This window comes from Argiope bruennichi, chromosome X2, assembly GCF_947563725.1.
Source record: "Argiope bruennichi chromosome X2, qqArgBrue1.1, whole genome shotgun sequence".
NCBI lineage: Eukaryota > Metazoa > Arthropoda > Arachnida > Araneae > Araneidae > Argiope > Argiope bruennichi.
The window spans coordinates 60,446,216-60,473,721 of NC_079163.1; the positions used below are offsets into that span (position 1 = coordinate 60,446,216).

General features: G+C 27.5%; 1 protein-coding gene across 1 annotated transcript; it reads right to left on the reverse strand.

Moving 5' to 3' along the window:
- Nucleotides 1–256: 256 nt before the first annotated feature.
- Nucleotides 257–26,596, reverse strand: LOC129960540 (amphiphysin-like). Its single transcript, XM_056074030.1, has 13 exons — nucleotides 26,448–26,596; nucleotides 21,923–22,003; nucleotides 21,291–21,345; nucleotides 19,994–20,088; nucleotides 19,788–19,883; nucleotides 17,656–17,763; nucleotides 13,554–13,639; nucleotides 13,233–13,397; nucleotides 7,371–7,543; nucleotides 4,723–4,835; nucleotides 2,927–2,983; nucleotides 2,720–2,821; nucleotides 257–1,747 (listed from the first exon to the last, which is right to left on the reverse strand). Exons 1-13 carry the CDS (start codon nucleotides 26,508–26,510, stop codon nucleotides 1,673–1,675), a joined length of 1,269 nt encoding a protein of 422 aa, XP_055930005.1. The 5' UTR covers nucleotides 26,511–26,596; the 3' UTR covers nucleotides 257–1,672.
- Between the last annotated feature and the right edge of the window lie 910 nt (nucleotides 26,597–27,506).

Below are 27,506 nucleotides of genomic sequence, written 5' to 3' on the forward strand. Positions count from 1 at the left end.
GATTGAATCATTTCCTTATAGTTTTTTTTACATTCGTTTTTATGTTTGATATTTATTTATTATTCACTTACAACATATTTTCTAAAATTGTGATCTGCAAATATATATAAAATTTAAAAAACATAAAGCTATGACCAATAATTTAAACTTTTCTTACTTGCTTTATTTTTAAAAACAATTTTTGGCCATACTTCAAAGTTTGGCACAACATGGGAAAGGAAAAAATAGGAAACATTTCAAACCTTTGTTACCTACGAATATGGAAGAATTTACATTTGTCCAGAAGTACTTAAATGTGCTACAATAACACATCACTTAAAAATCCAATAAGTTGTAATAAAATTTAGTTTAGAAATTATAGCTTGAAACAAAAATAAGCATGTAGAGAAAATTTTATTAAAAATCAACATTTGAAAGGACATTTTCATTAGTGAACACAGTTTTAAAAAAGGTTGGAATAAGGAACATTGTTGAACTTCAACAGCCAATGCGGACAAAATAATATTAATAGATAGTGACTTTATGCATGGCATTAAAATAATTACAGATACATATAAAAATTTTAAATTATTCAAAATCAACTCCATAAGACAAGGAAAGTCAATAGAAATAAAACCATTTCAAAATGATATACATACATATATATATATGACTTGTTTTGTACAAATGATATTTGAAGGAGAAAGTACAAATGATAAAGACAAGTCCAAGTGAAAAATACACACTAAAATGGAGTTAAAATAATTAAATTCAAAGAAATTTTATCAGAAAAGGTCATCACACTGTTTAAGGCACTAATTTTCAACAAGATAAAATACTTTACATCAATAAAATTGATGTTCCGCATACCAAAAATATCAGCATATCCTTTAAACTTTTACCAATCCTATAAAAATAAATGTAAACATATTAAATGATAGATGACATAAAAAATACTTGTGAAATAAATATTATGAATAAGATAGCTGCAAAAAGAAAGAAAAAAAAAAAAAAAAAACCCTGTATGAGTATCATTAACGATGAAATGGCAATGCTTATGGTAATTTGGGTTCTTGAAAAACCCTTCATTATAAATAAGGGAATCTAGATACAAAAAATAATATGGCTGGTCCAAATATAGAGCTCAGTACGAAGTTGGACCCACACATTTAAGTCATCATTTAAAACAAGAATAAACTATAAATATTAAAGTTTACAAGTTGTATCATATATTAATACAATCTTGCCTTATATCAATAGATAACAAAAGAACAATTATGCATCGACGACAATTTTATTACACAAATAACAGACAATTCAAAGAAGAAAAGGACGATACTTTATTAATATGAAAAATATAATCTATTATATCCACGTATTTGCCTTCATTAAACAGAACACGACAAAGGTTAAAACACCAAAATAGTTTTTTCCACACAGTGGACATTAAACTCCAAAATAAACAATATCAAATAATACAATACAGTATAGTTCATACATAACTACATACAAATTTAGAGCACAAAAAAAAAAAAAAAAAATACAAAGCTGACTCATACAATGCACAACTAATAATATATATTTGTATAGATATTTTGCTACAACAGATCCGTAAAACAAGGAATGGCTTTCAAAATATCACAATGTACACTTGCATAGATATTGCAAATAACATTTAAAAACCTCTACTTATTTAAATACGAGTAGTAAAATTGGCAGGAAATAACCCTTTCTTTCCATTAAAAATACCCATAAGCCATCCTTCTTCCTGAAGAAAACAAAAGAAAAAATTAACTTACAGAAATACGATGTTACATATTAAATAGATTGCAATGACCACACAAATACTTATAAATAAATTACATTTAAAAAAATAAAATGCGCCTGCTAAACTTTAAAAATGACGAAATTTCACATATTTTAATGAAACTTCAAGCAGTTTGCAAGCATTTCATCAGTAAACGTCATTAAATTAATATTAAATAACATTATATATGTGTAATGATATTTTAAACTCTCAATTTAATCCAAATTAGCTTCCAAAGCTTTATCTTAATTTAACCCATAGTAATTTCATTCTTTTATTTCCTGATCCAATTCCATTCCCTCTACTTAATTAATTCATGGAAGGCTTGATAAAATTACTGAATCGGCTAAACGCCGGCACCTTCACACGCTCTGTGTGAAGGGATGAGCACCACTGACATTACAAATTCTTCTAAAAGACCCCTGTGTTTCCCTTGCTTTTTTTATTGACATGCGATGGAAATCTCTATTAAAACATCACAGCATATAAGGCCTGGGATAAAAGGTTTATGAGCTTTTCCTCTCATTTCTTTCTGTGTCGTGTCTGTGCTCGTTGCTCCGGCTTGTACATAATGCGTGCCTCTCCCGAGTTGAAATAAAACGACATCAAGAAATCGAAAGTCTCTTCACTGTCTTCGAAACTGCGCTCTGATTAAAAAATTATATGCTTACATATATATAATGTAATTTTTTTAGCCTATTTATTAAAAAATAAAGGGCAAAAATTCAGCCGAGAAATTCTTATAATTGTAATATAAGTCTTTAATTCTATTTTCTGAATAGCATGGCAATAAATTTATTTTCTACTTTCATGGAAACATCAACATTCTGATACGCCGAGATATAAAAATTTGACTTGTTTTTCAAATTCCTAGTACAATAATTAATTTCATATACATATAAACCTAGAAAATTAAAGGTTCATTGAACATACTTGTTCCTCTGGATCATCATAAGCAACCACATTAATTATATCACCAACATTAAATGACAGTTCATCAACATCCTCAGCAGTATATTTGTAAGTGCCCTGAACCTGAAATAATAATATAGTATTCGATTAAAAACAGATTTGAAATGACATTTCGGTATTGTTATTAAAACAATAAAATGCTATAAAGAATTAAAAAGAATTACTAACTTGATATAAAACATTAACTCCTGGTGGTATTTCATTTTTATTAACAGATTTTTCTTCCTGCAAAGTATTTTAAAAATAAAATATAGATGAAAAGTTAATAAAAAGATGCAAGTAATCATTAATTAAAAATGAAAACTGATACATACCACACACATATAGAAAGAGAAGGACAATTATTTAAACCACAAACATCTTCTTTGTTCATGCACTTTCACAAAAACTCCCCAATAAAAACGCTTTTTAAATAAAGTTTATATATAAAAAAATTATTTTCCTTAACACTTAAGATTTCTCTAAATGCAATATAAACAAGATGACAAAGTATTAAAAAAAGCTTTAAATCACGTATTTCTACTAAATGGTACATATTTCAATGAATAACAACATGTTCACACATAGAAACAGAAACATTCATTCATGAAGTCATAACATGTTATGCCAGGTGTTTTCATACAAGATATTAATTACAGACAGAGAGAGGGAGAGAGAGAAAAGTTATCTCTCTCAGCTGTAAAGAAGAATTTTGCTTTACTCAGGGAAAGTAAAATTCCAAAACAAGAAAGGAATTGGTTAAGGAACCTATAAATACTGTCCCCTCCACTGAACCTACCTGAAACGAAAATGAAGTTTCATAGCACATATTTGCAAGAACATGCAATGATAAGGCGATGCTCAATGGAATAGTGCATATCAGATGCCAGCATAAAAAAGTATTTTTAATGCCTCAAAGATAAAATTAGGTATAACTGAAAAAGTTGGGGAGAAGGAGAAAGGTAGACAATAAGAGGAAGAAATTATATTTCCCAAAACTAGAATCCAGATGCCACTTGCATACAATAGGTTACTAGCATCCATCCTAGGTTAATAGCTAATTCCACCAAATTAATAACACAATATTACCAGGGTTTTGCAAAATTAGTGAAACAAAAGACAACCACTACACAGGCTTTATTGCCTATTTACCAACAGCAATACCCAAGAAGACTGTAGTCAGTACAGAATGCAGTCATGCTCACGAGTGACATTTGTATATTTCTCTGCAAATAATAATGGCTCATGAAAGGCATCTGACAAGTACTTCTGAATGAAGACAAAGAGTATCAACTCCAAGCATTGTTGGAGGGAGATTTCAAATGAGAGAAGGATGTCTCTTTTTATCCTGAATGTTGATGATGAATATTCCTGAATGCTGAGTCATATATTAGATGAGGATACATAATGAATGTATCTCTAGAAGTCTGTTAAGCGTATCGATTTTCCTGTACAGTATCTGCAACCTATCATATCACTCTACTCTGAGCACAACCTACCACCAATATAGTATGAGTGGAACATGATTTGAAGGAACTTCATTCCTGCAATGATTGTTGATTTTACTGAATAGTTGCAGAAAGCGTAGAAGGCTATTTTGCAGGTTAATTTACGATTCTTATACAATCACAGTTAGATGCATTCAACATCACAGGTGGCTTAGACACAATTCTATTAATTTGCTTCAATATTCATGAATTTTTTCACCTCTGCACAAGAAATTTTACACTTCAATGCAACAAACATCTTCCATTCGATGGCAATTTTTTCTAGCGAGCGTTTCTTTCCCAACATACTTTAAAAAAAGTTTTTTTTTTCTGAGTTTGTGTTTATACTTTAACCATTTAAATTCGACAATTAATGCTTAAGCAATCTGTAAACTGTTAGGTTTATTTTTAGCCCATTTATTCACCCTAAATTACAGATTTCAAATTTACATAAAAAGAAATCACAAGCGTTTACTAAAATTTTCTGAAATGGAATACCTCAGTTATTTCTTCACTTGCTGATATTTCTGACAGCATTTCCAAATTCATATTTCTTTCTGCTGTCGTAGGAGGAGTAGAAAAGGCAATACTTTCAGAATTAGAAGAAGCATCTGCAATGAAATAATAAAAGTTTCACAATGCTCTCTTAATATTTCAGTAATTAAATAGCATAAAAACATTTTAAGGAAAAACGGGAAAATCGCAAAACAAGCGTCTGTAATTCAGTAATTAATACCATGACTACAGACGTCCGTAAACAAAACAATTTACACTCACATGCACAGTATCCCAGAAAATATCACTATCAATCCAGTTTTAAACTATTAATACTTTATTGCCTTACATAATATCTTAAATTACTAATAGTTTCACCTACTAACTGTTAACTCTGCATGATAAAATTAACATTAAAAATTGTATAGTAAAGAGCAGCACGAATACAGGTTACTACATATTATTGACAATCCATTTTAGATCGCAATTCAAGTTGTGGAAAGGAAGCTTTATATACTAAAATTCAATACATTCTAGGCATGATCAACTTAAAAATCTACATGCTTGTTTGTAAAATAACTAATAAAGAATAAAAGCAGAAATAAAAACAATCATATTAAAAAATTGTATAAACAACAATGAAACTATTTCTTTGAATAATTTAAATTTCAATACTGCATGCATCTCCACAAACAAATCAGTAATGTACAACCCATGATATACATAATGCTAAAAATATAATATATATTTACTTCAAATATCTGATTTTAGCACTAATGGCTGGAAAAAAAAAAAGGTAAACTGTATTAAATAATCAATCAAAAACTGAAGATAAACAATGTGAAGTAAAATAAATGTGATTAAATGAATAATTTACACAAAAAGTGCTTGCGATATTAAAAATATTATATAGTATATTTACATAAAAAAGTTAATTTGAAGAATGATAAAATTCAATTCCGAAAACACTGAAATGCGTCATGTCCGACTTATTTAAAATTAAATTAGTTAGCACATGTAATATTTAAAGTGGACATGCCTAATCCTTTTAATATCTTGAATATAATATATATCCTTTTAATTGATTTCTAAACTGTTTGTACTATAAAGAAGTATTTATAATTTTCATTAAAATGCTATTCAAAACTCTTAAGATTTCTAGATTTATGTAGTAGTAGTCAACAAAGAATATTTTCTCCTAAAGTCTAGATATTGGACATGAAATTATGAGCTTTTTATCTTTTAACAATTTGTCAAAAACTTGAAAGTTCAAGATATTTAAAATATTTCTAATTTTTTAAAGGCCATTGAATTTTGTTTCAGAACAATTAAGAAATACAAACAAATCTATACTAATTCTACCACCTAAAAAAATTGATAATTTGACAAATTGTAAACATCTAGATGAACTGAAAATTTTAGTCAGAGACTGCCTAGTCAAGAATAAAAATTTAAAATCTTAAATATGCTTTATCTTTTAATACATATTTTCATATCTTACATCTTCAATAAACTGATACAACGAGAAATGTAGAGTTATAATTTAGAAAGATCATAGACTCTCATTGCAATTCATTTCACCAGTCAACAAATGGCAATGGAATACGCTGGCAGGAGAAGTTCCATATAAGTAAAGAATATTTTCAATCCCTTTGTGGATATAGAAACATTGTGGGTTCGAGTTATCTCCATTCCAATGACCTCCTGAGTGGCAAATGGGAATCCGACACTGAATAAGACTGGCGTTTCATTTTGGTCTTTAAGACACAAACTTCAGTTTCTGTCTTGTTCCTTTGTAATATTAGTAATTCAGAGCACCCCAAAAGTCTAGGCAAAAAGAGAATTTAGTTCTGAATATCCACCAGTTAGCACATTCCCAGGTTTACATTTAATCAAATGCTACAGAGAATAAAGGGGCGATGTTTCAGAATCTATGTCTATTTATGTGGAAGTTTGCAGTTGGATGAAATTTCACTGCACAATTAAGAAATGCTCTTACAACATTTACTATTAACAACTTCCTTTATTTATAAAATTAATCAGTGAGTGGAAACTGTTTCCACATAATTTAATCATTATTTTTGAAGGTTTAATATTCAGATTTACAATTTACATTAAAAATGTCACTCTCAATTGCAGGAATATGACAGTTCTCAAATATTTTATTTTATAATAAAAGATTTTTTTAATATTGCAAATCATGAATATTAGAGATTCAGAGGAAATGAATTCGAGTTTGAAGCCTTTAAATCAATTAACACAGAAACAAATTTTGAGTAAAATAAAAAAAATCTTAAAAAAAAAATCTTCTATAACTAAACCCTATTGCTGTTGATTCATTCCGATTAGGTGCTATTTTCAGAGATGGGATAAGCTTATTGGAGGCCCCAGGGCTGAAGTTTTAGTGGGCTCTCTGAAAGCTTCACACATATAAATTTCAGCTTGACTATTTTAATGTTTTGAAATATGGTAGTTTAGCATTGTTTAATAAGATTAACTATAATTTTCTACTGATAAAATTAGCAAACAGTTCATGGAAAATTTGTAATAACAAAAATTACTTAATAATAGGTACTAATGGGAAAATCTAAGATATTTTTAAAATAATAAAATAACAAAATTACAGAAGATTTGTAAACTTAATAACTAACCCTCAATTTCTTGCATTTTGCTTTCCTCTACCTTCATTTCTTCTATTTTATTATCTTCCGTTTTTTCCCCTTCAGCCTTAGTTTCTTGTCCCTTTTTTTCTGATACCTTATTGTCTTTTGATAAAAAGTAATCAGGATCAGGCAGTTTCGATTCTGCACCATTCTTTGGTGACCTATAAAAGAATGAGTAAAATACAATTAAAAGTCTTCTTGGAAAAAATAGGTTGAATCTTTTCGTAGCAGACAGCCTAAATTAAATCCGATTGTATAAAACAGTACCTACAGTTGTATAAAACCTTTCAGATAAAGTAATGTTACAAATACTCATTATATTTTTTATTTAATATTGTTAAAGTTATTTTCATGATTTAACTTTTTTGAAAATTTCGGTTTAGATACCACAACTATATTTTAAAAAAATCACCAGCTATTAAGTATACGAAAATTTTCGCAAATTTCCTTTAATCTAATCTCAAAAAATTTTACTTCTTTGAAGCATAAATATGTAAATTAAAATTCTTAACATAAAATTAAAAATATTCCAGCAGCATTGACTAACAACATTCCTTACAATTGTTATAATCATATAAGTTATAAATCATTGATTTAACACGTAGTCTGGTGTGCGAATTGCCTGCCATTTTCTAATTAGATGATCTGAATTACAGGCGTGAGTCATGACAGCGAGCATGCTAAAACAGTTCGTTTATATTTGAACACTATACAGCCAATTTATCATTTACCGTTACAAAAAAATGTAAACAAAAATTTTAAATAAATTCTTGTCCTCACAAATTGCAAACATTTATCAAATCTCAACATTTAGATTTGATTATTTAATTAAATAATTGTACACCCATTTTCTTATACCATCATTTAACAGCTAGTAAAGCAATTTTAAGTAATAACTGCATCTATGGCCTTTTTTAACGGATAAATTTATATATTCAGATAGTAAATGAGATCGATAATTCATGCAATTCAATTAGAAAATAAATTAATATCAACCAAATGAAGAATATGATTCTCAATACAGCATTTTAACTTTAAATTTCATTTGTAGAAGCTGTCAATTTATGATTTGAAATTAGAAACATATTTCAAAATAATTTATAATATGAAACCTTACATAATCAAACAAAGAAAAATAAAATGTTAATACAAATGCTAATAATAAAATGGATTAACCACTTTTTATACTTATTTTTTACATCAGTTTCACTATCATATACTTATGATAATATATACCTAAATTCAGAGGTAGGAAATACACCAATATTTATTTATTTCTAAAAATAAAACAGTACTTATTTATACCAGAATTAAGTTATTAAACATGTAAATTAATTATTTACATGTTTTTAAACATGTAAATTATTATATTTATATATTCTGGAAAAATATAAATGTGTGCATAAGAAATAAAGCTACTACATGTTGAATGACAATTAATTCTACATTACAATTTCGCTATTTGTACATTTCAGCTATTTTTTTAAAAACACTTTAATATTATCATTTTACTACAATCCACACAAGGATTTACATGTAAGATTTTTAGAGCATATGCTATATATATATACAAGAGAAAAACATTTAATTTGAATATTTACAAATAGATAATGCAGTTTTGTGTGCATTCAAGATATCCAAAGGTATCTTTAGCATTAAAAACTGATCTTAAAATTATAAATAAATTTGACATTACAAAACAGATAGAGTATATTTTATTTGAAAACATGACAACATTAATGCAACAGAATTTGGCTTTTGGGATACATTTTATCAAGCTATATGATACAAATCTAATTTTTTTGACCTGCGCTATCCAAAGATCATGACACTTTGAGACTTATTCTGAGCCATGATAGAGGACATGTAATTTTAGCAATCCGAAAAATTTCTTTCACACGAGATTGTCATTGGTAGAGTAAGGAATGCTCATTAGCCTTTTTATTTTGTAAAATGCTTAAGCAATTCTAGAAAAATACTGCTGCAGTTGTAATTTTTATGGTTTAGATGCATTTTACTTCCTTGCTATAATACGACGAATTTTCTCCAGGTCAAATATTAAATCATGTGATTTTCAGTGGTACACTTGTCCAAAAGCAAGAATACCTGCCGTCTTCAAACATTACTGGAGACTCTTGATATCAAGATTTTTAAATCTAATAGCAACCAAGACTCAGCTATCAATGTGTGCTCAGTAAATCTCATAATGTTACTGGTAAAATAAAGAAAAAAATGTCAATAGGGAGAAAATTGTAAAAATTTCTTCTTGAAGAAAATTTCCCAAGATTTTTTTTTGCCCCAACAAGGGGTAGGTGATCCCTGACAGTGGTCCAGACAGGATTCCCACTTTTATAGTGGTCCAGACAGGATTCCCACTTTTATACAAGTGAGCGGGAGGGGGGGGGGAGAGATAAGATTTTTTGAGGACCTTTTTTTAAAAAGTTAAATGAACATAAAATAACATTTTAGACATAGAAATGCAAGTCATAAATTTAAATATTTTCTCTACTAATATCCATATAGATTCAATAAATTTTCGTGTTTACTGCTTGTAAACGTTTAAGAGAAGAGCACTATAGTTACCCTCGTCTTCAATTAATAAGATAATTGCAGCTCAAAGTGGGTTTTGAGATCACAATGCAAGCACCCTTAACTTAATTGCCACATAACTAATAGATGCTAATTTCACAAACTTTTAAAAACTGCTACTTCAAACTCGTACTCAAGGAAAAGCTGTGTTTTATGAAAGAAGTTGTGTGCTTTTTGTTGAAAGAAGATTCAATAAAAAATGTTAATCCATAAGAATCACTTATGGAATTAACATGACTTAAGTGTTTGATATAAAAAATGGGCAAACGCAAGATATGGATACAAATAAAGAAATCTTTATCTGCATTTAAACAAATGAAACTGATAACAATGTCTCATTGAAATATTTTAAACTGCTTTGTTAGGTGTCTCGATTCTGACATGGCCTGAAAATCTTCTGCCTTTTCAGTTAATTTACTTGCAGATTTCTACAGTGTAAAAATGGTATTTTCAATTTTCGTCATTTTGATTTTAAATAATTTAATTTAACTGCAATGTGTTCCCTTTTCTTATGTTTTCACCATTTTGAGATTATTAACTTTGATTGTTCTCTTTTTGACATATTTATTGAGAGCATTTTCCTACATACATAACTTTTGTGATTTTAAAGTTACCTATTACTCTACTGTATTTTCTTCGATTCAGATGAAAGGAATTGTTCATTTTCAAGTTTTTCAAATTATTCACTATTTAAGAAAAATCCTTTATCAACTATGATCTGACCATGAGATTATATTTTCAGAACCTTAACTACTTCCCAAAATTTCTGATAAGACTTTTGATTTTTTTCAGTATTTTGATGAACATCTAATTCGACTTTAGAATAATTCAAAATTTTCAAATTCTAAAGAAATATTAGTCACTTAATTTAAAAATTTCTTTAATACTATTAAACCAGAACCATCTTTTTGTCGGTGCTTGCAATTTACAAGAACAGAAAAAATTGCTTTCACCTTGTTACAGCAAAGCATCTAATGCCATTTCCTTTATATGCAAACATTCTTAGTACTAGCAAGCATATAAATGAGGAAGAATTTATCTCAAATTTAGAGAATGAATGTACAAGTACCGACATTTATATTTAAAATCTGCTGGCTGTTTTTCCATTTTTTTTCCTTGATTAGAAAAACCATTTTAGCATTTTGTCCCCAAAGAATCCAGCATTAACTTTTTTGATATCAGTATACGAATCTTTATTTGAAAAATCAAAGAAATGCTATTTGAAGTTTTTAGATCTTCAAGAAGATTATTTTTCATAGGACTGAACGTTTTGAACAGCCAATAACCATATTTTTTATATTATTAAAAATGATAAAAGTGCAGTCTATATAGAAGAATGTAAAAAATGATTGGGTAATTTTGCTTAATGATGAGAGAAACTTCCATTTGACATGGAAGGAACTTTGTTGTATTTTGCATCAAATTTATGATTCACACTTTGGTGTTATATATGCACCCATTTCAACTTTTAATGCTACATTCTTCTTTTTTTGGACTTAATTTTCTAGACATCTGGTCCTCTAAAAAATATTGGAAAGTTTTCAATTCTCTAACAATTTGAAGAATATTTCTGTCTTGTCACTGGTAAGTCTGATTAAATACTATACACTTGATACGAAAGAGATTGAAAATCCCATGTAAGTTAAAACTAGCTACACATACAAACAAGGACAAAAATTCCTTTTGGATTTCATCAGTCGAAAATTCCAATTTACTGATGAAATATTCATCCAGACAGATAAAATATTTTTCAAACCCAATTTTTTCGTAAAACATGAAAATTTCCACTGAATGTATGGAACAATTGTTCCATACATTCAGTTTCTCGAAGCTGAAAGTTCGAGAAATCATTGCATTGTAGGCTGAGAAATATCACCTTAATAAGGCAGAAACAATGCACAAAACATTCATTTAATAACAGTGTTGTGTTTCATTTTTGCCAAATTTTGAAACGTAGCCAAAAACAAATGTCTTTAGCCAATTTTTCACATAAATGTTGTTAAAAAAATGTTTCGCATAACACTAAAAATTCAGGAGCGAATTATGCTCGTTAAGAGAAATTCCACAGCATTAACTCTTCCCACACTTCAAAGATAATTTCATTTCAAGAACCAAGCATAGTGAAGATAAAAGAATAGCATAAGAATAATTACACTGTCCAGCTGCTGAGCCTTTTGAAGATTCCTTCTTTGTGTGCTATTCCTACTTATTGCACACACCCCTTTCGCTTTTCAAATAACACAGGGAAAGGATTGAGTATTAACTCTTTCATATCAATACCCATTTTCTCTTAGTGGAATTTTTATGGTAAAATCAATAATCCAATAAAATTGTTATGAAAAATGACAAAACATGGGAAAAAAATACATAACAGCCATTTTATTGGTTTAAGTTGAGAGGAGGTTCTCAAACAAACCACTAAGTTCGTTACCGAATTAGAGGTGGAGTGGGAAAGTTGGAACATCGGTCTTTTGCGTTCAAATAAAAGGCTTGAAACTTTAGTAAATTCATTTAAAGATGTATTAAAGGAATCTAGCAAAAATTACATATAGTGATCTGCATTATTTTTCGAAAAATTCAACTCTGTAAAAAAAAAAAAAAAAAAAAAAACAGATTTGACGAAAATCACTAAAAGTACTTCTGGATTTGTTCGAATTCACGGACCGAAAAAAAAATATGTTATTCTACGATTTCTGATAATATAATAATGATCGATTATGAGAAGGTGCAGAAAATAGAATTTGGAAAAGAAAACCAAACAAAAAAATCTTTCTCAGACTGGTTTTTGAAATAGGTTAAATAACAGTTTTCCACATGAAAGCGGTAAAAAGCGTTCAGAATTAAGAAAAGTTCAAATTTAATTTTCATTTCACCCTCCCACCAAGAAAAATGCCATCTGAATCCGTAGAACATTTTTCAATAGAATTTTTTTTCCGTCCTAGAATAAAAAAACGATGCATATTTCGCTTATTTTTGAAGGACCTAAGGAAAAATCAAATACTTTTTCCGAGGACCAAGAGCAAAAATTAAATTCAAAGAATTTTCAAGGTCAGCCTCACCTGGCGCCACTTTTGATCGCATTATGTTTTAAAATAAGCCGTTGAGATGCCGGAGCCATTAATTCCAGATGCCAAAAATTAGCATTTGCCTACTGAATATGGGCCATAGTACAGATACAAGAAGCAAAGAAGAATACATATTGCTTATAGCTTAACATATAAATTATTTCCAGATTCAAGAGCAAACATATTTAAAACTTACTCAATGCATAATTTAGGTTTTTCAACAAAAGCTCCTTTTTTATAAGCTTGATTCAAATTATCTAAAATGCCATCCATTTCTAAAAATAATGTTGCATCCTGCCTATGAAAATCAGCTTCAGCTTGAAAGAGGTTCTGCAGATGAGTTGCAAAGAAAGACACTCGGCTAAAAATTTAATGCATAGTTAAAAATTCATTTAAATATTTAAAAAAATGAAAGACAGCAAATGCAAAAATTATCAATTATAATGTTTTTTAATTTTTAAATTGTCAAATGAAAATACTAAAACGCCAGGTTCAACATTTTTTTTTGTTTGTTTACCTATCATACAAAGCAGGCAGTTCTTCATGCAGCTCAGAATTAATCACCTCAAAATGATTGCGAGCTTCTTCTAATTGTTCCTTGGCCTAAAGAAAAAATTTTTAGGTCAAATTATTTGAGAATTTCTCAATGATATCTGCTTTAATTCCTTTAAAATTATATGCACTATACAAACGAGTGCATAAAAATTTCTTCATACACAATTTATGTAATAATGCAGTAAAATACCATGAAATAAATTCATACATCACTTTTTAAATTACTGACTCTACTTTCAATTACAATACTACACCATATTAATAAAAGTTTATTTGGTAGGAAATGCTCCTTTGTGTCTAATTCTTGAAGATAATTTAATATTTTCCCTTTCATTTATGATCAAATCAACTGCTGTAATACTAAATATAACCAGTGAAATAAAAATGGTTATATCTATATTTGATTACATAAAGTCTAAAGTGAATATATATGCAACTTCAATAATGACAAATTATGAATGGAGGGGAAGGATAGCAAAAGCTGTAAATTAAAAGTTATAAAAATAGAATACTTTAAGTTAGCTGAAAATAAATGTTTTAAAACAATTTTTAAAATCTTTCTAAAAAGCTTGCTATTCTGGTTATTGAATGTCCAGCAGCATTAAATATGTGAAACATTTGTGGGAAGGTGACAGAGAATCTAAGCAAATTTTTGTTAGTAAAATAAGTATTTCATTACAGTAATAAACATAATACATTTGCTGTTTCATTTTAAAGGACACAACAAAAAGGTTAGATACATATTTTGAAAGGAATATAATAAACATGAAATAGCTGTGACAGAATTAAATCAAACTTATTTGCTAAAATTAAGAAAAGATACTTCAGAGTTACACATGCAATATACGAAATTTGATATTCATCAAGATACATATATTCATTTATTTCAAACACTCATGAACTAAAACTAATCACTGCAAAATAGAATTATCCAACCAATTTTTAAAATATTGCATCACATCAAAATGCTATGGCTATGAGTTACGGTGTTATATTTTTTGCAATAAAATCATTAATAACTTGAATAAATGCAAACAAATATATTTTAATAATTATCAAATTTTTAAACAAAAACTAAACATATTTTTATTATTTGTTTCCTTGTAAAAGTAAGCTCCTGCAGGTTAAAGACTAGACGACAATACTTATTATAGCACATTTAATCTATAAATATAAAATGATTATGTAGAGGCAAAATCAAGCCGGATTTGTTGATCAGGCTTTGGCACGTTCGAATTGTTCACCTGTTCACCTAGGCGGAAAACTGAGACAAAGCTATTTTTGTTGTTGATGGATAATACGGGGGGGGGGGGGGAGTGAGTGTAAATCGAGCAGTTCTGATTAAAATACCAAATGGCTGAAAAATCAGAAGTTAGAGCAAATGATTGACGAAAAATCATTCAAATGAAGATGTGGACGGATTGAGAAAGAAAGAATAGATGTGTATACGTTTAAGTTTACACAATGAAGTTTCCGAACTACAGGAGCATAGACAAATTTCGTCGTCAATTAATTTCGCTACTTTTGAAGTACAACTAATCACTCAGAATAATGTATCATTATTTTTTAATAATTTAAAATAATTATATTATTAACCAAATTCTTCTTATTATTATAATTTTTTAAGAATTATAATAATTAGAATAATATGGTATCTTTTAGTGATAAGACGTATTCATTGAAGTTGATTGCCATGATTAAATTAATTTTAACAATATTTGTCGTCTTCGGCGATTATCTCAATGTTATTAAGATTATGTCAATCAATTTTGATGAAATACATTTAAACACGAGGGAAAAATAAGTAAATTTACTTTTGACTTTTATGCATCTAAGAATTATATACCTTTGCTTTATAGCAATTCATATATATATATATATATATATATATATATATATATATATATATATATATATAAAGCTCAATGTGTGTGCGCGTGTTGGCGCTCTACAGGCCAGACCGTTCGACCTACAGCTACCAAATTTGGCACATGCATACCTTGGAGGTCGGGAATGTGCACCTGGGGTTCCTTTTTTTGAATTTTTAATTAGAATCTTAATTATTAATTAAAAACTAACTTTTCCGCCAAAAAAAATCTTTTCATTTCCCCACCGCCAAATGAGTAAGACTTGTTTTTTTTTTTCCACGCTAAAGAGGATAGGCTTAAGAAATTTTCGGCCGCTTATTTCAAACGATTCTGTTTATTTTCTTAATGTTTGATGCATTTAAAATTAAACATTGTTAATTAATCCGTCTTTCAGATGCATTCTGAAGTACTTTTGAATTAAAATAAAACAGAATAAATGAAATTAAAAATTTCTAATCCGCATAGCGTTACCCCAACTGGCGTAGAAAAATTCACGCATTTGCGTTACCGTAACTGGCGTTGAAAATTCACTCATGCGCATTGTGTTCTGATTGTTAATAACTATTATCAATGGATTAATTTAAATTATTTTTATGTTAGTTGTATGCTTTTGTAATTAAATTGTTTTTATGTTAGTTGTATATTTTTTTTGTATATGCTTATAGTTTTAAGTACATCGTTTTTTAAGTAGTTTTTTTTAAACCAGTTTTCAACCGATTATTTTAAATGATTCGTTTAATTTTCTTAGTGTTTGATGCATTTAAAATTTAACATTGTTAATTGATCTGCTCTTGATGAATCTGATAACATTTTGTTGACAAATTCTTGAGATATTACATAAATTAAGAAAGATATTCTTTAATGCAAATAAAGTTTAAACGCTCAATGACTCAATTTTCAGTTATCATATTATAAAAAAATGCTTTGTTTCAGTAAGAAATATAATTATATTAATTGCAGATTAATCCTTTTCACTTGAATTTAAAGCATAAATTCTACGGGAGCTAACAGAAAATTAGAGAGATACATATTACGTTAAGACTGAAGGCCTTTATAATATTATGAGTGAATTATATGACAATCAAAATTTGAAGTTTTAAAATATTTTGATGAAGAAGCTATTAAAGTAGGAATTGCAGAAAATATTCAATTATTAAAATTTTAACGAACATTAAGATTGGCGAACCGGCTGGTCGCCAAAGGCTGCTAGTATATGTATATAAACCTGTTAATTTAATTTTAGAAACTGATGAATAAAATGTCAGCAGTTTATGCAATTTGGAATCATTGAATAAATTTACTTTCAGTTATGAATGTACTTATAACTTCTTATTACTAGCGAAAATGCATAATTATGAGGCGAGTGATACGAGATCAAATAGTGATCCCAAAAGAATCGCAATATGAATCTTAGGAGTTTAATGAACAGATCAAGTCGGAGGAGTAACGCCTTAGTTTTTATGAAAATTAAGACAAAATAAACAAACATTTGCAAACTCGGAGATTTTAATGGATTATTTATGATTCCATTGACATCTAAGTCTGTTAACCTCACCGCAAATATTAATTATACTGAAAAATTAAGTTACTAAAAGCTAAGTTTAAAATAAATAAAACCCCTACTTCTAGCTTTTACAGAGAGCAATAGGGTCTACATAAAAAATCTGAACGTTTCTTTATTTAAAATATCAATATCCATAAAAATCCATTTTGCATCAGTATCCGCTGTGATACTAACAAAATTATTACAGGTCTAAAATGCAAAAAGTTAAAACATACTTTTAAATATTACCATTCTTTAAAAGTAAAACTGAATAATTAAAATAATTGATTATTTTAAAATCATATGAGCTATAGATCATGAAATAAAAAATAAACATTTCAGTTGGTTAACCACAAGATTTCAAGAGAAATGGATTCATAAAATTAATTTATAAACAATAAATCAAATTAAACATTTAAAAATCACATGATTTTAAAAGAAATAAATTCTTTCAACAGAAAACTCAAATAATTCAAATACACAGCTTTAAAAAAAATAGTATTTGATTAAAATAGCACAAATGCATTTGAAGTTTAAACATATAACACTGTTTTTTGAAGTTTAAAAACTTTCAAACACTTTAAGTTGGAAAAAAAGTGATATGACAGTTAAATAAATGTTTGTAACAACAATAAAAAAGACTTTAGACATACCTTGGCAATTTTGGTTTCTTCACGTTTTTTCATAGTTTCAAGATTTTGAAGATTGTGTCGAGAGTTATCATAATCCAAAAGTTTTCGATTCCGCTTATTAATTTTATTCTGCAATAATAACAAATAAAGAAGTTTCAAAATAAAAAAGAATTTTGTGATTTTAAACATATTTAGTAACAGTTAATCTTTAAGAAATAAAAAAAGTTGTGACACACAAAAAGACCTTTTCCTTAAGGAAAAAATGCTTCCTTTCAAAGCTTACACTTTTTTGCATATAAAAATAACAGATATAGTTATGTGGGTGGTATTCCCACATGAGGATTTTTCGAGATGTCAATTTTGAAACAGAAATGAATTTCAACCATACAAAATTATGAATTAATACATCAAGGATATTAGATAATAAGATCGATTATTTTAAATAATAATGAATAAGTTCATATGGATTCTGCCGAATACAATGAATATTGGAAATTATTCTGATAATGAAAGTAATGATTTAATCTATACTTATAATAAAGCTCAATGTGTGTGTGTGTGTGTGTGTGTTGGCGCTCTACAGGCCAGACCGTTTGACATACAGCTACCAAATTTGGTACATGTATACCTTGGAGGTTGGGAATGTGCACCTGGGGTTTCTTTTTTCGAATTTTTAATTAGAATTTTAATTATTAATTAAAAACTAACTTTCCCGCCAAAAAAATCTTCCATTTTCTCCACCGCCAACTTTTCCGCCAAAATAATCTTCCATTTTCATCAACGCCAAATGATTTAGGCTTTAGTTCTTTTTTTCTCCCAACAGTAATGAGGCTAGGGTTAATATTTTTCGGCGTATTATTTCAATCGGTTCTGTTTATTTTCTTAATGTTTGATGCATTTAAAATTAAACATTGTTAATGAATCAATCTTTCAGATTCATTCTGAAGTACTTTTGAATTAAAATAAAACAGAATAAAGGAAATTAAAAATTTCTAATCCGCATAGCGTTACCCCAACTGGCGTAGAAAAAATCACGTATTTGCGTTACGTAACCGGCGAAGAAAATTCACGCATGCGCATTCTGTTCTGATTGTTGCCATGACAACGTTATCAATGGATGATTTAATTTTTGGGTTAGTTGCATGCTTTTGTAAGTAAATTGTATTTATGTTAGTTATATATTTTTTGTATATGCTTATAGTTTTAAGTACATCGCTTTTTAAGTAGTTTTTTTAAAACCTGTTTTCAACCGTTTATTTTAAACGATTCGTTTTATTTTCTTAGTGTTTGATGCATTTAAATTTAAACATTGTTAATTAATCGATCTGCTCATAATGAATCTAAGAAAATTTTGTTAACCAACTCTTGAGATATTACATAAATTAAAAAAGATATTCTTTAGTGCCCATAAAGTTTAAATGCTGAGTGACTCTATTTTCAGTAATCAGATTATAAAAAAATGCTTTGTTTCAGTAAAAAATATTATTATATTAATTGAAGATAAATTCTTTCCACTTTAATTTAAAGCATAAATTCTACGGCTGCTAACAGAAAATGAGGGAGATACATATTACGTTATGACTGAAGGCCTTTATAATATTATGAATGAATTATATGATAATCAAAATTTGAAGCTTTAAAATATTTTGATGAAGAAGCTATTAAAGTAGAAATTGCATAAAATATTTAATTATTAAAATTTTAACGAACATTAAGGTTGGCGAACCGGCTGGTCGCCAAAGGCGGCTAGTATTAATATATTTATAGTGGACTAACTATATATGTAGACACACTAAAGGTTACGGAAGATTATTAAAGAAAGAATAGAGAATTTCATATTACGTTCTATTTAGATAGCAGCATTAGATTCAAATTTAGAAGATGAAGAGCAGTGATTGTAGGAACAAGATCCTGTCACAATTTATCAAATATATAATTAACAGACAATAGTATCTTACACAGAAGGAGAACATTACCTTCAGTATAAGGGAGAGAAAATGAACATTGAATAAGAAGCCCCCCCCCCCCAATATTTTTACAAAGAGTTTGCACAATATAAAATTTTCTAAACTATTCCAAAAAATACCTAAACACATTCTAAATTAGAATATATTTTATGGTCAGTATGCAGCTCCTTAAATAGATAAACTTACATTATATTCTGGAAGTTGGAATAGATAAGACCCAACTGGAGCTACAAGTTCACAATTTATTTTGTCACAAAAATCTTCAAAATTTTTGTTAGAAACCTAAAGAAAAATAAAACTGCAGTGAATGGGACATAAATAAAAACATAATTAAATTAAAATTTGTTTTTGAAATAGGTTCAAATTTAAAAGAATTATATTTCAAAATTTACCTCAGTTTTGATTAGAAACTGCTCTACACCATCCCAACAAGGTTCATACAATTCACACACGGTATCCATCAAGCTCCTTCTTGCAGCTTGCATAGCTTAAATTGGAGGGGAGGGAACACTTAATATATTTCTCATAAAATAATCTTATATCAGTGATTCTACTTTTAACAAAAACTAGCAGTTAAAATTGCAACATTGTCTTCATCAATTTATCCATGCAAATTATTTTTTTTACACACAAATGCTTAGAATATCAAGTTTTCTTTTACAAGATCTAAGATAAATACTTAAACAGAATTACTAATCTGATTTATTTAATCTATTTTAACATATTTACAAAAAAGAGGAAATGACAGAAAGTGATTCATTAATGTCATGAAATGTTTGCATGTAAGAGCATTTTTAAAAAGACGGAAGGAAGCTCATAGGTGCATTCAATACTAGTCCAAAATACAAGGATAATGAATAGAATAATAAACATAGGGAACAATATGCATCCTAAAAAAGTATTACCCCCCTTTAAAGCAATAAACTGATTTTATGTGATTTAAAAAAATATCTTTATTAGTGAATACTCTAATAAAGTGTGAATATTTTAGTTCCAAAAGTCTGGAAATGAAAAATAAAATAATAATAGGTTTGTCAAATTCCTCCTTTATTCTTGAAGTGCCATTTACAAACTTTTTATTTGCATTTTTTTTTTTTTTTTGGAAGTACAAGCTTTGAATTAGCAAGAATTAATAACAGAGTTGTCACTCAAAACTGGGAAAAAAATTCCTTTGTTTTGCCTGTATGTATATTCAAGAAACAAGTAAATTTTAAAATGACGCATTCATGTGCTGGTTATTATGCAATATTATTTTAAGGAGTGGAAAAAGTAAGGAAAAGAAGCAACAATTTAACATCAATTGAAATAATAGCATATTAAAAAAATTAATATTTACAAAAAAAATCTTTGCAAATCTTTATCTATTATGAAAAATTTAGCAAGACAAAATTTATATATTAAGGGTGGGATATATTACCTTTCATGCTCTTTAATTGTAAGTCCCACAAAATTAAGGATTCAGGTGAAATAAAACATAAAACATTTTTATTATCATAATACAAATCATTTAATGACTAAGAAAAAAACAAGCAATTTTTTTTTATTTATTCATTTTTGCCAATTTGTGCATTTGGGCACCAATTTCTGCAAAGTTTTCAGCTATCAGTTTCATAGTATAAGAGAAAATGAAATTCTACTAAATTAGAAATATGAAAGGTAAAAATATTAATTCTATGCTTTCATACATACCCCTAAGGCACATATAATAATTCTTAAACTCTTTATGTAATCGCATCACAGCATTCTAAGAAACCAAAACAAATTTAAACAAATGAGAATTTATATAAAAAAAAATCAAACGTTTAATTGCATGATAATTAAATACAATAATATCTTTAATATTTTGCATTTCATTAGAACAATAAAGCTTATCAGACATATGCCGATAAAAACAACAACAACAAAAAAAGGACTAAGAATCATAATGTAAGAGAACACTATAAAAAACAGCTTGTCAACAAACAAAATATTTAAAATAGGGCAAATAAATACAACTTTTACATAAAAAATTAAAATTATACATACAAAATTATAATTATTTAGATAATATATTTTATTTAAAAAATAATGAAGTATGAAGCTTCTAAAAAATAAAATTCATATTTCATAAAATTCCAATCAAATTAATCATGCAATGACAAAATTAGCTTATAATTTTTTATCAGGTTTTATTTAATATATCTGTAAAAATTAATATTTTACTCATTATATCTTTTGCACAAGACCATTTTTCCATGCATAATTTTCTTAAGAAGAATGTCAACTAAAACTGATCACTGAAACTTTATGCTTAACATGACAAGTTTGTAAATAAAAATTACCTGCTGTTTAGAGAAATTTTTAACATGGAGATCAAAATCTTCGTCTGTAGTTCGATCGGCCTTTCCCAAATTCTGAAGAAGCTAGAATCAGAAAAATTAAATAAATACAAAATATATGGCATTTCATTTTAAGTGTTGATTAATTACACTCTCAATCAAGATTTCAGTATAATTTTCAATACACTAAGAGATAGTTATAATTTCTCCTATATAATTCAATATTTTGTACCTTAATAGTTAACATTTGAATTATTACAACTTAACAATATTTAATGAAAAGTCCTGTCTTCAAAAGAAGACAAATGAATAACAGCAAGTCAATGCAACTAAATACTGGCTCATATTACATGAAGGCTGTTTATAAATCTTTTGAAATAAAGAGCTTATTCATTGATTTGGCAATATCACTAGCATCACACATTTTACATCCGCAAATTTTAAACTTTATTCGATATTAACAGCACTGAATACTTAGGAAGATGGAAAAAAATCTCACAAGAATTTATATGAATAAAATATAAATGACGATAATAAATAATATGACTGAATAATTAACATATTCATGGACAGCTGATGAGCTGCAAAAATAGACATATGATTAATTAAGCCTTTGAAGCAATGAAACTTACAGATACAATGTAAGTGTTGATTTTTTTTTTTTTTTTTGTCTATACCAACTGATTTAAGAAAAGGCAAAACATAATGAAAATTCCGAATGAGCCAAATAGTTGTTTTTTTAAAGTACAAGATCAACTTAAAAAAATTAAGGCCACACAGAAATATACGCAAGATTATAAATCTAAATGTTATAGCATTCATAACATTTTACAATATAATAAAAATGAATGCTGTAGCATTCACATCTGCAAACATGTAAGCAGTCCAACAGAATATTTCCCATTATGTATTATTCTAACAAACTTACCTAAAAACAACCAATTTCTATGAACCACATCTTTACTTATAATAAAGAAGAATGTGTATTGGTATATTACAGGCTAGATCATTTGACTTAGGACTACCAAACTTGGAGCATACATACTTTAGAGGGTGGGAATAATATATATATATGAGAGCAATTTTTTAAGAATTTTAATTAAAAATTCAGGAAAATTTTGGTGTTTTTCATAATAATTTTGAAAAATAGTATAGTTCAATAATTTTTATATTATCTTAAAATTCAAAAAATTATCTTTCTAAAACTATACCATTTTATTTTTCTATATTTAAACAGTTTTTAAAACCCATTTTAAACTTATTTTTTTAAAACAAAAATTAAAATTAATCATTTTAAACATATTTTTTAATAAGAATCCTAAACAAATATAAAACATATTACAAATAATAAAAAAAACATAAGAATTCTGGAAGGAACCATAAAGTTATTGATATAAGTCCTTAAAATAGCAGATATTTTTTGCTTTTGTTTTATAATCCGAATTACCATTGACATTAATATAAAAAATTATAAAATAAGCAAAACAAGGAAATTAAACTTCTGTCCTTAACACAAATAATTCCTAGCAAAGTAGATTTCAGGAAAGCAAACCTATTTTCTTAAATCAGAGAAGAATCTGCAACAAATTTAAATTCATATTTACAACATACTATTAATATAAAGAAAGCAATTTTACATTATTTCAGATTAGAAATTATATTACATTATTAATAAGCTAGAAAAGCAGATAGTTTTGTTTGCTTTAAAAATTTTAGGGAGCTAATAGAAAATAATAAAGGATAAGCATAGTAAAATTAACAGACTAGCATAAGGCTTCTAAAATAGTATGAATTATATATCTATCTAAATTTGTAGCTAAAAAATATTTTGCCAAGTCAGCAAGATCAAGTTACATAAAATATTTAATTGAAAAGTTTATCAACCCTGCAAACAATCTGGTAGTCAAAAATGGCTGTATAAAAAAATAAGGCAATCATTATTCATTCTTTTAAACCTCTCATTGCGTATGACGCGATTTGCACGGACAATGTAAAAGTAACAAAATTTGCACAACTCGTGATATCCACAGGGATGCATTTTTTTTTCCCCGGCTATTTAATGCAACTCATTATTTTTCCTTTCATGGTACAATTTTGGCTTTTCTGGTTTCATTCAGATCTAAGTTAACAGATAATGTTAGTTGTCCATGGTTCTGCGAAATATACAAGCATGTTTTACAGCATTTGGCACATCCTTTTCAAAGCTGAAAGATGTCTGGCAGGAAACGTTTTGCAATTTTTGAACCTATTTTGATAAAAGAATTACAAAGCGAGAGGATTAATACTGCTTTTTATTAATGTAATGATTGAGAAATATTGAACAAAATTAATAACAAAAATTTAACATTAAAATCTTGTATGCCTTAAACTAACATTTTTTTGCACTTAAGAATGAGTAGAAAGTTTAATACACAGACACTCAATTTTTGGTTTAAAAAAATTCATGCAATACCATAATAGAAAAATAAATTCCAAAATTTAATAAAAATTAAAAACAAATAAATTGAAATAATTATTTGGTTAATTATAATGGATTTTTACCGCTTAAACAAGACTAGCTATTTTTGCTGGCAAACAATGGAGTATTTAAAAGATAGCTGGTTCAATATTGTTCTGTACAACTCTCCTTGCAACCCTATACTACAGTTTATCAATATACGATATTAATAAATTCAGTAAAATTTTCTCCAACCTCAATGCTATTAAAATAAAATTATTCAATAATTAAAAATTAATTCCCAAATGATTTTCAATGAACATTTTAAGTAATTTTAAAAACATTTTCACAGGTTATCAAATGATGAAAACATTCAAAGGACATAAGAATTCTCGATTTGTATTATACATATAAAAGGTATTCTAAAACAACCATTTGAAAAATTTTTTAAAGTAACTATATGTAAATTTTAATTTTACTATTAATGAAATTCTGAATAGTTTAAGAGTTTTTGATTAATTTTAGAATAAATATCAACATCAAACTGAGACTTAAAAATAACATTGAATTCAAATCTTCGCATATTTGTAAGAACTAAGTTTGTGTATTCTACTGGCAAAATTCTAATTTTCACAATATGATCACAACCAATGATCTTTTAAAGCATAATATGATTTGATCAGCTAGTAGATAATTTTACATACTGATTTACTTTCTTTATAAACAATTAAGTTGCTTATAAGTAACAATAAACCTATTGATGCAGCAACAGTGTTAATACGAAAAAAAGAAAAAACTACTTTTTAATATTTTATGTAGAATAGATTTCAGACTAGTTTTGAATACTTTATTTTTGAAGAAAATAATAACTCTCAATGATAAAGCTAAATTCAAATGATTTCCTTCTCTATACTTTAAAATTAAACAGCACAGAAATCAATTATTGTTTGATATTATTCTGCAAAATTTTATAAAATTCAGCTATAATTTTCTGTTGAAAGTAAAAGAAAAGCTTCTATTAATATATATACGAATAAAATTGAAATGTTAAATTATATCATATGAAGTTACTTGAATTAGAGAGAAACTACATAAAAAGCAAAAATGAAAAACATCTTCAAGTAGTAATAAAAAAGATTTCACTTAAAAATTTACATTTTGGATTAAAACAAACTTCTTTCACATAAAATGTATCAATTCATTTCAAGAAAAGGGCATCTATTAGCAAGAAAGTAAGTTAAAGCTTTATTATTTGTTCAAGTAAATAAAATTATTGAAGTTAGACACAAAAGTACAATATTTACACATACTTTTTTACAATTCCAATAACAAACATAATATATAAACAGAGAATATACTATAAAATCAGGCACAAAACCATAAGTCAGAAAACAGATGATAAAGTTTCGTAAATTTGAAAAACCATTTTTGAAATCTAAAACTGCATACAAATTTTTGGAAATAAAAATTTAATAAAAAAAAAAAAACACTAGTTGAAAGTATATCAGCTAGACTGAAATCATAAGTTCACAAGTTAATATAACCACAATGAAATGATCCACAATCAAAAGCAAAGCATAATAAATTAATAAGGCCTAATCTGGATAAATTTACTATCAAACATTGGAAATAAAATGAACTCTGATAATTCCCAATAAATAAGTTGTCACACAATTCGCTAGTTAAAAACATAACATTTCGTTTACTCTATGAGTATTGATATTCGTTTACTCTACGAGTACGAGTATTTGATGCACACTGAGTATATTAATATGGATATATTTGATGTTGGGAAGGATGAAATTCAGTTATATTGTAAACATCAAAACAGATTCTTCCGTAATTTCGAAAATCAGTATTACCGAATTCACAAGAGAAGAACATTCAACAGTATTACCGAAGAAAACAATTCATGATTGAACTAAACGACAATACATAAATCACTTCCATAAATAACCTTAATATTTTTATTCGTTCAAGGATATACCAGCTTCCAATGGATCTATTCTGAAAACGAAAGTCCTCAAAATAAGCAAGTACAATTCTTGATGATATAAAAAAAATAGAGAAATAAAATCAAATGGGACTAACCCTCTCCTTAGCTCGACCAGCATGCTTCTGTAACACTTTCGAAAAGGGATTTAAATCGGCCATATCGAAACACCTTTTGAACGGAAACTTGCAGTTCAAAATCTAAACACACACAACACAAAACGTAAAGATGAAAATCTGTACTTTTGACACTATTGCCAACTTACAGAAGAGAAATTTTGATGATGCCAGATTTTTGTTAAACATTACTGATGATTTATTTTTAAGGGCCAAGGCGCTATATTAAACAAACTCATAGCCCCTAATAACATTTTTTTTTTAAATCCTGAATCTTTTATAAAGTTTAATTGCTTACTAGTATAAACAAAAGAAAAACAAACGATTTAAACCTTTAGTGAAGAGAGGAAATAGGCCTGATTTAAATTTCATCAAATGAAACTATTGTTGCAAATCATACCTAAAAATATTTTTTAAAATTGGAGGTAAATGGCAAAACTAAATATATCTTTGAAAAGATGAGTGTTTGATTTTTTTAATTTGGTGTAAAATGTTTTTGGCATCTTAAGAAGATATCAAGTTCAATAACTTTAATTGTAACAGTCTGGTCTGTAATGTACCATTGGACAGACAGATCAGAAAGACATTTTCATTTTTAGTATTAATAGAAATAATTAAACTATATACTATAGAATATTAAATACAGATGGTTTCAGTAGATATTCGCCTATAGATAGGCTTCAAAACAGAACATTATGAATTATTCTACTACGTTTAATGACATGGATTTGCATTCTATGTAAACCCAGAGTCCTCTTAACAGCTATTTAACTATCTGTTATTAGTTAGAAGCTACTTAGCTACTAACTGATTACTACTACTATAGGATCACAAGCCTTTAAATATTTCTTCTCTTTTCCGAACTTTCTATTGTGATTAAAAGTCCTTCCATAAAACTTCGAAATTATTTGTTCATATTTGGCCCCAGGTTCTTAAATCAAATATGGATAATCATTTAAAAAGTGTTATAGTTGACAGTGATTCAAAAATTGAAAACAAGTTATGATATATACATCAGTAAGATCGTAACTTGTGTGAACT

What these genes read in the sequence shown, in the direction of transcription:
- LOC129960540 (XM_056074030.1), bottom strand. Translation starts at nt 26,510, where the DNA reads ATGGCCGATTTAAATCCCTTTTCGAAAGTGTTACAGAAGCATGCTGGT. An exon ending in AGTTTCTAATCAAAACTGAG is followed by an intron (nt 19,884 to 19,993) that starts GTAAATTTTGAA and finishes ATTTTTCTTTAG; the next exon opens with GTTTCTAACAAAAATTTTGA. An exon ending in CAAGTGAAGAAATAACTGAG is followed by an intron (nt 2,984 to 4,722) that starts GTATTCCATTTC and finishes AATACTTTGCAG; the next exon opens with GAAGAAAAATCTGTTAATAA.